Here is an 18,031-nt window from a genome sequence, read left to right on the forward strand (position 1 = left end):
TTTTTTTTTTTATGTATATACAGTACCAGTCAAAAGTTTGGACACACCTTCTCATTCAATGGTTTTCTTTATTTTTTATTATTTTCTACATTGTAGATTAATATTGAAGACATCAAAACTATGAAGGAACACATATGGAATTATGTAGTAAACAAAAAAGTGTTAAACAAACCAGAATATGTTTTATATATTAGATTCTTCAAAGTAGTCACTTTTTGCTTTGATGACAGCTTTGCACACTCTTGGCAAGGTGTGTCCAAACTTTTGACTGGTACTGTATCTGTGTGGACTATTCACTTTCCCGGGTGGTGACCATAAACCAGCGTATACAATAATGTCTTGTCATTATCTCCTTGCACGCATAGTAGATTAGATTAACTTGTTGTGTTCCTACCTTGTCTCCTCGATGTAAACAGACTCAAGCACAGATGCTGCGTATTCCAGGTTCTTCTTGAGGTCAACGAGGGAAGCCTCTCCTCTCTCTAGCTGTTTTACGAGACATCTTAACCTGTAAGACAAAGCATAAAGCGTTAAAGGTAGACTCTGGGATATGATGTCACAGGTCCTGGCCCTCTGTGGCTCAATTGGTAGAGCATGGCGCTAACAACGCTTAGGTTGTGGGTTCGGTTCCTGCTGGGACCACAAATACTGAAAAACGTATGCACTCAGTACAATGTAAGTCGCTTAGGATAAAAGCCTCAGCTAAATGGCATATATTATTATTATGACGTCACGTCCGTGAAAACAAATCAACTTTCATCAAGATTGGAGTGAACCAGAGTGAACGAGAGCATCCACTTGTTTCACTGCCCTCCGACATAAGATGGCAGACCACATGCACCAATCGCATTCAACTCTACAGGGTAAATTCTCTAGTCTGTTGCATCTCTGTTTTTGAAAGTCTCTGGCAGCGTCGCCCTGCTCATTCTGCTATGTACGTCACATCCCAGAGTCTACAGAGTCTACTAGAACAGTCATAAAAGCATCCACTTAATACAGAACTGGGTCTCTGAGCATTGTCAGACAACTTTTCTTTATGCAATTTGTCCTTTTCATGGTGTTAAGGCATTAACTTTATTTTCTCCCCAATTGAATTTACAAATATAATATACCTTCTCCATTAAAGAAACAATGGTGCTCCTTGTTGAAATTATCAGCATGTACAATACAGATTGGTAGACATCAGTCTGAACAACGGTTAGATCCAGCAAATCTGATTGACACAATCTGATTGGTTAAATGGTGCATTCCAGCCGTGCTCCAGTAATAATGTATAAAGGCAAGCCCTCGTTCCTGTTCTATTTGAATGATCACTGGGCTCAATGTGACAAGAAGAATTTCTCCCTTCCCAGGCTTATCTGACAAAATGCACTCCACATCCATGAAAAATAATGATGAATAAATTATTTTACTTTGCTTGCTACACCAGTATAATTTGTGATTTGTAAACTCCACCAGAGCGAACCCAATTGGATTTCGCAGGCGCATCTGTGATTCTCTTGTCACACTGAACTACAACAAGTGGCAGCAGTCACATCTGGTGAAGCCCCTACTGCTAGCAGGCTGACTTACCTTTTTGTCTGGATTGCTGCTAGCTAGCTGTATAATCCTCAAAATGTGATGCAGCCAAACTGACACATATCCAGCAATTAGTACTGGTGCTAACGCTAGGAACGAAGCTAAACTAGCAAACCAGTTCAGCGGTTATCTTTCGTTGCCATGCCAATCATATTTGGCCACGCATTTTGGAAGTAGTAATAAACCTGCTTCCCTAATGACGGAGATAGTTACTAAATAGTACGAACTATTTTCGAGGTAGAGGGCAGAAACCAATGCAATCTCCAGAACCAATGTTTGCAGTAATGTCATCATTCTTGCTGTCAGTGTAAAACGGTTGTATAAAAGCAATGACACAGTTGAGGGTGTGCTATATCATGGTCTGAGCATGGCTGAACTGGTCATTCAGCGTTTCAGCGTTTCCTCATGCCTTTCACTGCAACACAGCTGTGCTTAAACCATGACATAGCACACCGTCTGGTGTGGTATTGCTTAAATAAAGCATCTACCTGAGTTGCCTCACAAGTTATAATCCCATTGATCATCCAGTTGACAAGACTGATACAGGCCTGGAAAGAGAAGCCAGTCTATTAAGAACCAATGCAACTCAATTACAATTGACATTTCAGAGCAAAACAAAACAATGGCCATTTTCTCTCAAGCGAATCTGTGCAAACTCCAGCAAACCCCACCAAATAGCAAATACCCATATCTAATCACAGCAATCTATTGCAAAATGTAACCTGTTGTTTCCTTGGAAGTCAAGCGCTGTTTTTCTTTCCAATTGAACGGTGGGTTTTGGAGCATTAAGCTTATCTCAGACCCCCAAAGCTGTCGTTTATTATTGTTCTAGTGTGTTAAGCAGTGAGGCAGATAAGGCTGAGACAGTTTGGGGGGGGTAGGGGGGAGATAACGACAAACCCTATTGATTATTGCGGGTCACGCTGGTCAGATCTTATCAGAATCTTCCTCCAAAGCTTTCCAAATTTATTTCCTTATTGTGGCGGACGCATCGGTTCACCATGCGAATAAGATGGCAGTTTATGTTTCTATGACAACGCTTGTATTCTCACAACAAACCAGATGTCTTCAGTTTCTTTTCAATTGCTCAAAATGTACAATTTTTAGAATAAAATGACCTGCGGTTCATATTCAAGACAGACACATCGGATATCCTCAGCTCTTTTCAGAGGGCCTGTGGCCACATACAACAGGATTCAGGGAAACCCATCAGTGCCTGAGCCTTGTCAACAACACAGCCAAGCTCACCTGATAAATATCAAGACAAAGACATAACGGACATTTTGGGGATGAATAAGACTGACTGACATCATAAAGGAGACGGGTGAAGAGAGGGATGACCGCAGAAACAACCACCACAACAACAACAACAACAGCAACAACATTGCGTGCTGTAGCTATGACGATTTCAGAGGATATTAGTTAGTGAACACGCAAGTCACATGCCATTGTGCGTTTACTAATGATGGTTATTAACCACAGCTGTGTGTCAGTGAGCTTTCCTATTTGCGTGCATCTATGAAGGAGGAAATACTTCTGTAACATCTCGTCCTGTTTCTTAGTTTATGTTTGTCTTTGTCTTCATGCTATTCATGTTTTGTTTCCTGTTTGTTTTGTGTTCTTCACCTTGTCTCTCGTTTCAGACACTTCACCACCTGCCCTTGTGTGTTTCCCGCCTGTGTGATTGTCGACCCCGCCCTGATTAGCTTCACCTGTTTCTCAACAACCTTCCTTGTGTATTTAGTCTGTGTGTTCCCCTGTCTCTGTGCCAGTTTGTCTTTGTACCTTGTGTCAAGCGTTCCAGCGATTTTTCCTAGTGTTGAGTATTCCTGGTTATTTTGATCTCTGATAGTGTTTCTGACTTTGCCTTTTGCCTACCCATTGACTGCCTAACTGTGAACTGAACCTTTTTTGATAGTAAAGACTATTCTATTGGATTTAAGTTTTTGTCTTTGAGTCATGCATTTGAGTCCTCTCCCTACATACAACAGTTATTACAACTTCTGCCTCCATGGACAAATCAGATTGTAATTAGCCACATCATTATGTCCAAGTAAAGCAATTACTATAAATGCTGTTATAAATATCATTATGTTGAATGACTTCAATGGAAAAACCTAAGAAAGCATGAAAATGGCTTTAATGCCAAGTGCATGGTGCAGACTGAGTATGCTCTATTCCCAATAAAATCCTAATTGAATTGGACATATAACAGAGTCCCTTGTTGACCACCGCATAGCCTCTACAGAGTTCCTCATGCTTTTGAAGTCACAGCGTGTGTTGGAAAAACTGATGATAATTCAATAAAAGTAAGTGGCATCCTTAACGTATTCTCCTCTGTGAAGTCTGTCATGGTATGTTAGAAGATAAAGATGAAGATAGAAAGATATTCCTCTGAACCAAGGCTGTTTTGTGTCATGTGCTTTTAGACACCCAAAGTGAGATTCACAGTCAACAGGAGAGAAAGGGGGATTGTGTGAAAGGAGACAAACATCAGGAGCACCTCGATCGACCGTCACTGTCAATTTAACTAAATTGCCTCACTCAGAGAACTGGCAGGGAGTTGGACCAAGGCACAGAGCAAACTGATGGCCAATATTATTTCCAACGAGGACAGTTATATTCTGATATACCTGTCACATAATACAGAACACTAAATGTATTTTACAATAAGGGGACTTCAGTATAGGCTGCTGTATGTACAGTATTAGATAACAGGCAGAATGAATACCAATACAAAACAACAACGCACTGCGTAGACTACATGTCAGATTGATGCATTCTATTGGCTTTGTTTGGACGGCCAACAGACTCATTGCCATAGGATAGGGACACAGTAGTACTGGGGCAGGGGAGGCTGGTGGAGGTAGAAATTGGAGGATGTGCTCATTGTAGTACACGGAATGGAATTGAGAATGTTATCAAACATGTGTGTTTGATATCATTCCCTATTCCATTCCATGTATTACAATGAACTCATACCATTCCCTTCTATTCCATGTATGGTATTACATGAGCCCATCCTCCATTTTCTACCTCCACTAGCCTCCCTGCACTGGGGGTGGGGATGAGACTGAGATACTGTACTACAGAGATTTTATTTATGTAGCCTCATACAGAGAAGAAAGGAAAGGAGAGAGATTAGGGCTGGAATTTAGGGTTGTTCTGGCAGCCTCCTCCTGTTCTGGCAGCCTCCAGTTTTATGGCCTTGGCTGACCTGCTTGGAATGAACAAAAAGATGGTGGCTAGAGAACCAATCTACAGTACTGTGCACAGCCCCTCCACCCCACTTAATGGTTGACCTCCCCAAACACTTGCTGCTGTGACAACACAAAGTGGGCAAAGCGTAAACAACATTGCAGCACAAACTACTTCACAAGTGGTGTAACCAGATGCTCATTAGTTCAGCCAAGTCCAATTCCAACACAACAAAAACTTTGTCCACGTTCTCATACAACCCAAAGATGAAACAAGTGTCTCTCTCTCTCTGGCTTCAGAACAGACTGTGCAGCAACACCAATCAGAGCCTATTTTCCTCACAGCGGAGAGGAGACAGAAATGGGAGGCCCGCCGCTGGATGCAGAAATTGGCTGGCTGTCTTCATTTTGATGGTGTTCTCCCCCCAGACGGCGTGTAATCGATGCCTCAGGTCAATGTAATCAAACGGGGAAGATTAGCATGCATTCAGAGAACACACACACAGGTTCGGACAGATAAGAGGAAAACCGTGCTAAACATGATGACTCAGTTAAGCACTACATCAGACCTCCTGCCATCAAACAGATCGACGGCCATTTCTGAACCATGCAGGGGCTGAGTTACGGGGTTGGCAGTCAATTGCCGGCTTTCCACAGAGGGGCTTACGCTGTGTGCACAAGTGCATGCCAAGGCCAATTGCTTTCCCACAGTCACTCCCGGGCTTCAACAGGGCTCACGCCAGGCCTTTTTGGTGCTTAAAACTTGGGCTTTTACCCTCCTCTACCCCCCTGGTCAAACGGAGCTAGGGGCGCGGTTTAGAGTGAGGGCGGGATATTCTTATCATCCAAGTGCTTTAGTTCATTTACATTTACATTTTAGACATTTAGCAGACGCCTTTATCCAAAGCGAGTACAAGTACATTTGTCTAAGTAAGTGAATCATCTATACATCAGTCATAAGAAAAACAAATCTATGCTTGGAGACGGGGCCATTGGCACAATGCTAGAGGAAGGAAGAATTACTTTTTTTTTTATTTTATTTTTTTATTTACAGTAGAGAAACTGTACAGGGGGGTAGTGGGGATGAAGAGGTCTTTAGGAGGGACAGTCAAGATGTAACCTGAAGAGATGGGTCTTCAGTCTACGGCGGAAGATAGGTAGTGACTCTGCAGTCCTGACAGCAGTGGGAAGCTCGTTCCACCAGCGGGGCGCCAGGACAGTGAAAAGCCGTGACCGAATAGCGGAAAGTATTCAGACCCCTTCACTTTTTCCACATTTTGTTGTGTTATAGACTCAATTTTAAATGGATTAAATTAAAAGAATTTGCCATCAATCCACACACAGTACCCCAGAATGACAGAAAACACGTTTTTTTTAGATCATTTAACTTTTTCCACATTTTGTTGTGTTATAGACTCAATTTAAATTGGATTAAATTAAAAGAATTTGCTATCAATCCACACACAATACCCTAGAATGACAAAGCGAAATTTCAGTAAATGTATTAAAATCTAAACACAGAAATACCTCATGTACATAAGTATTCAGACCCTTAGATGCTATAACACTCTTAAAATGAGCTAAAATGCAAATCAGAGACCCTATGAAAACAAAGATATTAATTCCAAAATTACATAAATTATTATCCTTGCATTAAAATCGACTCAGTTCAACTTATTGAGTGAATTTTTGCATTTTAACTAATTTTAAGAGTGTCATAGCAAAGGGTCTGAGGGTGTTGATGAGGTATTTCTGTATTTCAATTTTAATACATTTACTGAAATTTCGCTTTGTCATTCTAGGGTATTGTGTGTGGATTGATAGCAAATTCTTTTAATTTAATCCAATTTAAATTGAGTCTATAACACAACAAAATGTGGAAAAAGTGAAATGATCTCAATACTTTCCGAAGGCACTGTAAATACCTTACAGAGAAGTATCAGCCCCTCCCACTGGAGATTGACAGCAATTGGTTTCAAGGAGATTGTTTTCAACAGAAACTAGGGCTTCAGGCAGGATAGCCACAGCAATACTACCAGCAACACACTAAGTTAAACAAGATTAAATTAACTTACTCGGTCTGGAGACAGACTTCACCACTCAGTCCTAATGTATTCAGCTAGCAAACTTGGTCCAAATATAGTCCAAGTTAGCTCATTTTAACTACACAATCAAATGGATTTGAATAGCGCTTTTACAGTTGTATATACAATTGTTATAAATTGCTTAAGTTACCAGAACCTGTTGGTAAACTGGAGGATTTGTACTTCCCCACCTTAGGAACTGCAGAATGTAAACAAACTGGAGAGCATACAGGGTGGGACTAGAAGGCCCAACTGTGGAAATTCAAATGGGCTTGTTCACTAGGCTCAAAGCACAGGGCTTTGAGCACTAGCTGGCCACTAGTAAGCCTTTGCACACATTGGCACCAGTATGTGTTTGATACCATTCCTCATTCATCTGTCCTCCGATTTCTACCTCCACTAGCCTCCCCTGCATACAGTATTCTCCACAGGTTAGCTTTGCTGTTTATTAATACCACAAATCTGTTAAAAGACAAATACTCCCCCAAACATGTTGAGTGACTGAAGTCTTTTATGTACCCTAAACAAAGCTTGTCTCTCATGGGAGGTTCAAATGACAAATGTGTCAAGTCTGCTGGAGGGAAGTAAAACCCTCAAAAAAAGCTCAATGATTGGCTGATTGCAGCCCACTCATGTCAAATTCTGCCAATCAAATTAGCCGGAATGTGTTTTGGCATGATAACACTGCATTTAGCTCAAGAAAGGGTTTAAAGCTAGTTCATAACAACACTGAATGGTCCAACAATTTTTCCACACATGCCAACTTTGGAGAGAGACCATAAGTTTGTTACCACATCTTTAATTCAGTGCAATCTGAGCTACCTGCCAGATGGAACCCTGAGGTAACGCCTCACACATTATTGCAAACTCAATAACACACTCATGGTATGCCTTGTGGCACAGAATTTATTGCTTTTCAGTAAACATTTTTGAGAGCCCAACAGTATATTGGCAAAGTCATTGAATACCCCTCCTCAGTCTTTTAGGGCCTGTTTCCCAGACACAGATTAAACGTAGTCCGGTGCCAAATCACCTTTTCTGTAGAAAATCTCAAATGAAGATACATTTTATTGTAATATTAGACCTAATCTATGTCTGGGAAACCAGCCCATAGAGTTTACTGATACTGTAAACAAATCACATTAATTTCAAACTACTTACTCAAGGCAGGGGGGTATGGACTTGGGGCAACACAGTCTAGATGATAGAATATTGTTTTATGATACGTGAACGCACAGGCCTATTAAAGCACCAGAGAACCCCCTCCTCAGCAAATTCCCGTCTCCAATACCGAGGAGTGAGTATGAGGCAATGGACCGCTTGGCAATGCTAACGTCGCCGTTTGATTTATGACGGCCTAGTCATCATTTTAAACACTTGAAGCATTCATCAACCATATGGGCTTTTATAACCACTCCATATTGTGTGTGTGCATTACCAAGCTCCACATAACATATGGAACTATAAATTCAGATGAAGTCTGCTCAAGGTCTTGCTCATGGGGTATATATGCTAAAGCATTCTCAGTAGATGTGAAAGTATGCGCTGCGCTGGAACAGGAGCTGTGTTATTGGTCAATGCCAGCTTCTCCCCTGGGGTCGATAATGTAAACAGAATATTCTGGAGCTTTTTGGCTTATTAGTTTAATATGTATGGGTTAGAGGGTGAGAAGTGTGTGTGTGTGTGTGTGTGTGTGTACACAACAGCCTATATTCCAGTTCTAGGAACGTATTTGTTGCTGCATAGAAATGCCCCAATAGAAAAAACTAAATAAACAGTTTATCAAAGCTTTTCTCCGCCTAAAGCTTACCAACAAGACATCGTTCATGACATACCTAGATAGAGTTGCGATTTCTACCTCCACCAGCCTCCACCACTCTATAAGCTCTCAACTCTCAACCGCTGAAGACTCTGTCTTCTCCTGCTATACCCTTGTGATTTAGCTATGTCCATAGGACCCCATTAAACCTCTATGCTCCCTGCTGCTGCATGCCTTTGATGAGGGAGCGTTTCCACAAGATGGAAACACCAGCTGCTTGATGAAACCTCAAGAGGGGCTGGAGAGACGCTTTCAATTCGTAGGCTTGAACCGGAGAGAGGAGATCGTGGAGAGCAAGCAAACACATTAGCCAACAACACAACAACAAACTTGGCTGAACAGTGCCACACGGCTATCAACTCATGCCCAGCCTCATTCCTCAATCCCCTGTCTGTATTGTCGCTGTTGCCACGACGATGACTCATGTCAGCCAATTAGCGAGGAACTAAACAAGCAGCGGCCAGAAAAAAAACAATAGGAATACACGATGATAAACACACGGCATGGAATGGAGTGCGGCGAAATGTCAGCGCGTTGTTTGCATTACCACATAATTAAGGGCTTAATGAAGTCGTTAATGACTGCGTTGTTGTTCCCTTTAACTCAGCAGTGGTACAAGGAGGGGTTCCCGAGTGACGTCCTAAGGAGAGAGGGGTGACGGGGGTCATGAGAATTCAATGTGACACGTTTCATATTTCACATTTCACATCTCAGGGGGTCATGATGGTGCCTAATGAACCACAAGGCTCTGGGGTTTCTAACTTGGGACGCACCTGGCTCCATGTAGAGGACATGGATGAGGTAGGGCTACATTTCAACATGCACTGGCACTGGGTTTCAACATTATTTCAACATTTCTAGCACTGGGTTCTATTCAGTGACAGATGGGTGTGTTGTGATGAATAGCAAAACATAGATTGGTGCATATGTCATTGAGCGCATGAGGAATTTGTGAGTTTTACCCTTGAGCAGCAGAACAGCAGAACAAATCCCAGATTGTGCCTTTAACCACAAACCATCCAGATACATCGATGGAGAGTGGTTTACTAAGACTACTTGGGACACAGCATCATCTATCTTCAAAATGGCACACACACAGATGTCACGGACACAGGGGCTGGTGTCGCACTGCGACGCCACAGACCAATTCAGTGAAGTCCTTTAATGCTCCAAACCTGGGGCTTAACATTTGGCTTAAATTGTATTATCTCTCTTTCCTCAAAGATGAATCAGACTTTCATGTGTAATCCTCATGAAAAGAAGAAAAAATACTCTCACAGGAGTAGGCATTTACACACACAAACACTGTATATGGTCAGTCTAAAATCGGCAACAAAAAATGTCCAAAACAGATGCTTAAACAGAGACAACATCCCCGTCTCCACAGACTGTACAGTCTATACACACAATCTTAAAATGTGTCTTGTCATTCTGTCCAAAGCCTCGTGTTATTTACCTCCTGGTGACCACACCCACTAGCTGTCAGTCACTCCCGGTCGGACATGTTTGACGTGTGTCAGTGTGGAAGAGCATAATCCCCGCTCTCCCAGCATGCTGCTGGAATTACATAATACATAGGATTAAAAATGCATCCCAGAGAAGAAGGGGGCAGGGCGGGTCTATAGTGGAGAGAGAGAGAGAGACAGAGAGAGAGAGAGAGAGAGAGAGAAAGGGAGGGAGAGAGAGAGAGAGAGAGAGAGAGAGACAGAGAGAAAGAGACAGAGAGAGAGAGAGAGAGAGAGAGAGAGACGGAGAGAGAGAGACAGAGAGAGAGAGAGAGACAGAGAGAGACAGAGAGAGAGAAAGGGAGGGAGGAACTGAGGGGTCCAGATGGTGAACAGAAGACAACCCCATCATGTGTCTGAGTATATGAGGCAGAGAGCGAAAAGAGAGACAGCGATTCACACAGTGATTCCATAGTGTATTTACAGGCAGAGATGACATTCACAGAACAATCTAGAACACACATTTGGTTGTCTGCTCCTGTAGTTCATCAACAGTTTACATATGTTCTCACACACACTGAGGATTGAAATGCAGTGAAATGCTTGGTACACTATAAAGTTCTCCATTGGATAGAACTTTAGAGATAGGAGGACGGGTTCATTGTGATGCATGGAATGGAATGCGGTATGGTATCAAACACACCATGACTCATGACACCATTCAATGCATTACAATGAGCACATCCTGCGAGTTCTCCCTCCACCAGCCTCCCCTGAAATGGAGACACCATCAGACTGGCCTCTAACCCTTTACCATGTTCACAGTGTTATCCACTTTATCAACTGGTCAGGTACTGTAGCCCATGTGATGTGTTCATCTCGCTTACAAAATTCATAAGAAATCACTTCTCTGTGTGGATAACCTTATTCCAACTGTGAACCCATTAAATGCCAATAACTCACTTACAACAATCCAATAAGGTGAAATCCAATTTTTTTTTAAAGGTCACTAAATTCCTATATTCAGAAGATGAAAGTCATGCAATGTCAAGACAAACTCAAAACACATGCTAACACAAACACATAACACATTCTGAGCACTCACACGTTGCAACTTTTTAGATGGTAAAAACGTCTACGCTTAGAAACACGTGCCAAACATTTCTCAATCGGATTTCAGACATCACTTTTGGACGTGACACTCACTGATTAGTGAGCATCACGCTAGGAGGAGCAGGCTTTTACTCTACCACAACCACCAGGCTATTGGATGGACATGGATGTCTGTGCTGAAGTCTGACTCAAATCCCAGTGCTGTCCCCATTCGAAACATTTACAACCACCAGGCAAACTGTGCTGCAATTTGGTCTGACAGGTGATGTCTGAGTGTGTGTGTGTGTGTGTGTGTGTGTGTGTGTGTGTGTGTGCGTGTCTGTGTGCGTGTCTGTGTGCATGTCTGTGTGTGTGTGTGTGTGTGTGTGTGTGTATGTGTGTGTCTGTCTATCTGTCTGTCTGTGTGAGATGAGGTCTGCGGGAATTGCATTCCCACAGGCCCACAAGAACACAAACAGAACTGACGGAATGACAGAACTCCAGAATATAAACAAGAACGATGTCAATCTGAAACCATGGTCGCCAAGCAATAACAACGTCACTGTGGTCCTATTGATATGTGGAGGCATCCAGGCGGCCAGGCGGCCAGGCGGCTCGGCGACCAGCCCCCAAGAGGTCTGAGGAGCCTGTATGTGCAGTCAGATGTGAAGTCATCTTGTCAATGGATGTTAAGACTCCCCGCCGCGGCTGTTTGAGTTTAGGAACCGCATGCCTCGGTGTCTTAATGGAGTTTCTGTGTTGCCTTTGACTCTCCTTTCATTGGTGACCAAAGTCAGCACGACAAAAGGGCCGTAGGGTAGGCCAGCGGAACAGGAAATGGAGATGTATTAAGAAGGGTGACCAGGGTCAGGTTAGACTTGGGATTGCCGTCTAGATGCACTTAAAGGGAGGAGTTTGTCTGTAGCAGGGCAAGGGAAAGGGCTGGTGGGAGACACACCAACACACAAGCACACAGACACACACAAACACGCACGCACGCACGCACGCACACACACAGACACACAAAGAGAGCCAGCTAACTCAATGAAACTAGATAGAGCTACAGAAAACTGTAGCTGTAGATTAGATTATCTCTCTCAGACACGGCCGAAGCACGTCCACATTGTCGGAGGGGTTTCAAGTCAATTACAGAGTCAATTAATTCAACTGTTACTTCTGGAACATGCTGAGCAGGAAACACCACAACACTGGATTTGAATCACTGATAGTGCCACTTTACAAGCAGATGAAAACTATACAGAGGAGTGTTATGAAATTCATCGCCTGCATTTGAGTTATTCATAATCTATGTACAGTATTGGCTAAAACGACACACACAACTGAGTATCCTGTATACTGTTCAGTTCGAATGAATCAATTGATGGAGGAATCCTAAGAAAGTGGAGAATAGTTCCCAGTATCTGGGAGTGAAACACAATCAAGTTCCTAGTTCTAAGTAGCAGGAAGGAACCATCAAGCACCAAGGTCAGCCATTGTCGATCCTCAGATGAATCCTCTGGCGAGGCATTGTTGTCAGGCTTGGTCGTTCTGCTTCTGATTAGCATCCCATTTACAGCTCAATTAAGCCTAATTAATTTGAGTCTTCTCTGGAGCTAATGACAGCATGGAGGTGGCGTGGATGAGGAGCCTAGCGAGGGGCGAGACTGTCGGGGAGCTCTGCGGAGACCACTCTGTCTTTATGTCTATGCTGCCACTCTCACAGGCCTTTTATGCTCTACATAATGGAGTGGTATGTGGGGAAAGGCTCCAGCAGTGTTAATTACAAAACAAAGGATTTCCTCAAAGGTGGTATTAGCTAAGTTGAAGAACATCACACATCACACCACCTGCTTCTCCCATCCGAACCATTCTGCTAAAGTCTCTCAGTGCGAGCAAAATGAGAATGAGTTAAATGTTCCTCTGGGATGTTGAGTGAAGTGTTCGGTGCAGATGTGTCGGTTCCCTGACAGATGCTCACAGTTCGGCACTGTACTGTTTGTGGGGTTTTATGCGTAGAGTACGTCGGGCTGAGTAGACACTTTGAACAGACACAGCAGTTATGCTGAAAAAAATAACCTATAACCTATATATAAAGAAAATAGGTTCTGGACAACAACTTGATCCCTTCAAAGATGTTTTATTTGCTGACGCGCTTCAGAGCAAGCTCCTTTGTCAAAAAATGGACTGAGCACCCCTCAAGCGGTCCAACGGAAATTGAAAAGTTGAGTTTTGAGAGCTGGCACTTTTCATCATCACCGATAACATATTTCATGGCTGTTAATGGCATGTCCTTGTCATTGACGTCACAATTCTGTTAGTTGTCAGAAGATGATGGGTATACTGTATGACTCAGGAATTATACAATACGGACCAGAGAGGCCAAAATAACAAGATGTGCTTCTTGTAAAGTAAACACCATGATATGGTTTATCAAGATCTATGGAATGTAAACACAGCTTGGCAGTTAATAAATATTCTAGAGAGAATGGCATTCAGGGGCGTGGATATGAAGGCGTCATTGAAATGGTCTCTAAACATTCCTTTGTCAAAATCTCTCTCAAAATCTCTCTCTCGTACAGTTCACACACACACACACATACACACACGCACACACACACACACACACACACACGACGTAGGAGACGACAGAGAGTCATTAATCACATATAGATGAAATTTATCCTATGTATATCCTGTGACAACCAAAAACAATAACATAATTCAATTAGTAACGTCTGATCCCTCATAGAGTTAAAAAATTAAAAAAAAAAAAAAAAAAAGAACATTCAAGCAGAAACATACTGTAGATCATCAACATCACTGATTACAAATGAACTAGACTGATCCAAGGTTATGACTCCGCAATCAGTGGGCCATGGTTGCAATTGAGCTCAGCGTACTGTATTCATCACCCCATTGCATTGAATGGAATCGCTGAAGAAACATGCAATTAAACCCAGAGAGTGAGGCCCCAGGACCAAACCCACTGACCTGGCCATGATATATGGTGCGTGTACGGCAACTGAGACTATGTAAATATGTGATCTCAGGTTCGTCTCCCTGTGGGCTCGTAATGTCCTGACGCTGCTGAGACGAATGATCTAGGGTGGCGTGTCGGGGGCCGCCATGATGATGGTCAAGCCTTGATAAAAGACCGGTGCTATCTCTCTCTCTCTCTCTCTCTCTCTCTCTCTCTCTCTCTCTCTCTCTCTGTCTCTCTGTCTCTCTTCATCTCTGTCTCGCTCTCTCGCTCTCTCTCTCTCCTCCCCCCCCCCCCCCTCTCTCTCTCACGGGTCATTACACTCAGGAGGGATTGGAGGCCAGAGGGGGAGATGGAAGGATGATTTAAATGGCAAGATTAAAGGGGCGATGCGCAGTATAAATCTATATTATTATCTTCTGTGACAGGGCTGGGAGTCTTCATGAGTCTGAGCCATGAATGAGAGAAGCTGTGGTTTTAAGATCTTGCACTCTCTGCTACTGTGGTCCATCCATCAACGTCTGATGATACTGACGATGTATGGTATGCAGGGGTGTCATGTACCCATTAGTACCCACTGCCTGAGAAGGGGGGGGGGGGGGGGGGGGGTTAGCTGTTCATTCAATGGTCGTTTCAATTAATGATACACATAGGGTCTTTAAAAACGTTTATGCCTGATGAGTTTAACTGTCACACTTGTATAACTTATATATCAACCCAATAATTAAAGCTCTTTTAGTCAACTATGACCAGTCGGGTATGCCCTCTCTCAGATCTTTTTCTAAATAATTATGATACAACATGGACATAAACTTTGAAGTATAGTAATTAATTTAACATCAGAAAAATACAAAACAGGACGAACCTGAGGGAGCATGTGCCCTTTGCCCCCCAATGGGCATGAAGCCTCTGGATTTATACATACTATTGAGACAAGCGATTTGTACTCATTAGAGCAGCCAATTACAGTACACAGAGAGAGAAAAAGAGAGAGAGAGAGAGAGAGAGAGAGAGAGAGAGAGAGAGAGAACCTGTTTTTCTACACACACGTTTTCAAACATTATGCCTATCTATAAACACCAAAATCTCCAACAATATTACAACAACAACAAATCGGATTGATCTGCCACTAACAGTGCAGAAGTGAAATATGTGTGAAATATGTCTCCTGTTCGTCATATCTGCCTGATTGAAATACCCTCGGTGGTACTAAACAGTAGGTAATGGGGATACACATTTTACCCTGGGAGTAGGGGGTAGGAACTGGCACTGGGTTGGGGAGGGATGGAGGCGGAGAGGGGAGGGGAGGGGGGAGAGTATCTCTAGACTGCACCTGTGTTGCTATAGAACCACAAAAGGGTGAGAATTAGAGAGCTTAGCTGTACCTCAGAAAAGAAAGGAGCACCTGATATTCCACTTGGAGGAGAAGAAGAAGGAGAAGGAGAAGGAGAAGTAGAAGATCTGTTGAGCGGAATGTAATTAGCTCAAGCCATGAGGTTCGTCTGAGCTGGGCAATTACTGTCTAATTATCAGGTGCAGAGAGAAAGATGTGGGGGGGAGAGAGAGAGAAAGAGAGAAAAAGAGAGAGAGAGAGAGAGAGAGAGAGAGAGAGAGAGAGAGAGAGAGAGAGAAAAACCGTTCATATGCTGCAATTGAAAACATGAAATCAAAAGATCCCCGTCAACCTCCCCCTGCTTCCCATTCTAAGAGCTAAATCAAACAATCCAAAAATAAAAAAATCTGATCGACAATCCAAAAACTAGCCTTATCTAATCCCAATGTTGAAAAACAAATATCCTGTTCCCAGTCATCAATCAGTCATCAGTCATCAACTGTGAGCTGTAATATTCTCAACCAGCAGGTTCTACCCAAAGTGAATCATACATTAATAAATAGATTTAACATTTCAGCTTGACAAATAGCCTCCAACGGGGAACAAAAATGAGCTTGGTTAATAGGATGTAATGGGGTGGTGTTCTTGAACCACTGCCAAATCCTTGCTCACTCTCAGTCTGATTACTGACATTAACAGGACAGCTCAATTCTCCCCCAGGGCTCTCACTCACACACCATGACACGGTGGCGCTGAGTATCTGTCCTCCTCTCCATACTCTCCATACTCTCCATCCTCTCCTTGTCTCCTCCCACCCCCTCTCAAATCAAAACAGATGCAGCCAGCTACTGTAGCCAGAGTTCGAAACTAGGAGGAACATGACGACGATGGAACTGAGTATCTCTGTCCTCCTCTTCATCTCTCCACCCTCTCCTCCTCTCCTCCCATACCCCCTTCACATCACTACTGAAGCTGGTCAGCTAGCCAGGTTTCCAGAACTAGGGGGAACATTACACGGAACACACTGTATGTTTGTCCAATTCTCTCTGACTCTCTCCCTCCGTAACCCTCCATACATAACCACCGTGGATTGAGCCCTTGGAGGCCTGAGCAGTATCCATCATTAAGGGAAGCATACATCAGTCTAAGAGAGACCAGAGCAGGCCAGACTAGAGCAGAGCAGCTGGACAGACAGAAAGACAGACAGACAGACAGACAGACAGACAGACAGACAAACAGATCTAAGTATTTTACTTCAGACACACACTGTAAAGGCGAGCTGCCTGGGCAGACTGAGACCTTCAGCTGATGGCCTTCCCTGGATAAGATATAACAACCAATCTACACATATTGCTTTCAGGGTTAGGAAATTACTTGTGCTTAACAAGCTCAAATGAGCTTGTAATGTGTGTAAATTGTGTTTGTACTGTTCAGTGGCTTCATTTCAAGCATTTGTTGCAAGCCACCAAGCAGGATCGACGTGTTTATGAACATTGTATTTGCTCAAGGTGAGAGAGAAACCTGTTTATAGGAGAAGGTTCGGCGAGATCCCAAACTCTTGATCCTGGTCGTAACCAGGGCTAATGTACGTTCTTGGCATTGTCAAAGACACGGAGGACCACTTGATAGGACAAGTATCACTTCTACACTAATGCTTCTAAGGATTGAGAGTGTTGTTTACATAGCCGGGTCAAACTAGGTAGTGTAAATGTGCAGAAGTAGAGGCTTACAGGGTTTAGTTGTGGGTGTTGCTGTTTATTTAATGATTTGATGCACACACATTCATATAAAACAAGCACATTTACATTTATCGCTCTCTCTCTCTCTCTCTCTCTCTCTCTCTCTCTCTCTCTCTCTCTCTCTCTCTCTCTCTGTCTCTCTCTATTTCTCTCTCAGTCCCCCCCCCCTCTCTCTTTTTGAGAAAAGGCGATCTCTCCATCTGTGTGTGAGAGGCTGTCCCGGTGTGTCAGTAATGACAAACTCCCGGCATTCCTCTCAGCCAATTAGCCCCCTGCGTAATTACACAGACACATATGGAGCTGTCAGTCAATGTGGCTCCACACGGGAACTCTGCCCACCCAGGGCTGCTGTGGAGAGAGCTCAGGGGACCATCCAGCAGCTACCCGCTATGTAGCATCGGCTACCAGCCACCACGCTGGGGCAAATGACTGCAAGAGATGGAGTCAATATGACCTGCAGCATGGAAATACCTCGTTATCATCCCCACAAGGGGCAAATGCAGACGCAAAAGAACATACGTTTATGAAAAATCAACTTAAATATATTTATTTAAAATATATTTGGTTTTATTTGTTGTTATTGTCGAGTAAGCACACAACTTACACAGGCTTTATTCCGCATTGCAGGTTCATTCGATTTAAAGCGTGATCATTAGCGGGATAAGTGATTATGGGTTACAAGGCAATACAACTCATGTATATTACACAACATCACATATGGAGATCAAAAGGTTCTGTGTATCAATCATGAGTTATTCACCTGA

The 18,031-nt window shown here is 43.1% G+C and overlaps 1 protein-coding gene across 1 annotated transcript in view; it reads right to left on the reverse strand.

Annotated features, from left to right (window-relative positions):
- Positions 1 to 18,031, reverse strand: part of pde1cb (phosphodiesterase 1C, calmodulin-dependent b) — a gene marked incomplete at both ends in the record, with an annotated part of 61,142 nt that overhangs the window by 18,253 nt on the left and 24,858 nt on the right. Inside the window, one exon of the mRNA XM_083690433.1 lies at positions 395 to 508. Within this exon, the coding sequence (XP_083546559.1) occupies positions 395 to 508 (114 nt within the window). The remainder of the gene's footprint in view (positions 1 to 394; positions 509 to 18,031) is intronic.

Source organism: Argentina silus, assembly GCF_951799395.1.
Source record: "Argentina silus genome assembly, chromosome: 18".
NCBI lineage: Eukaryota > Metazoa > Chordata > Actinopteri > Argentiniformes > Argentinidae > Argentina > Argentina silus.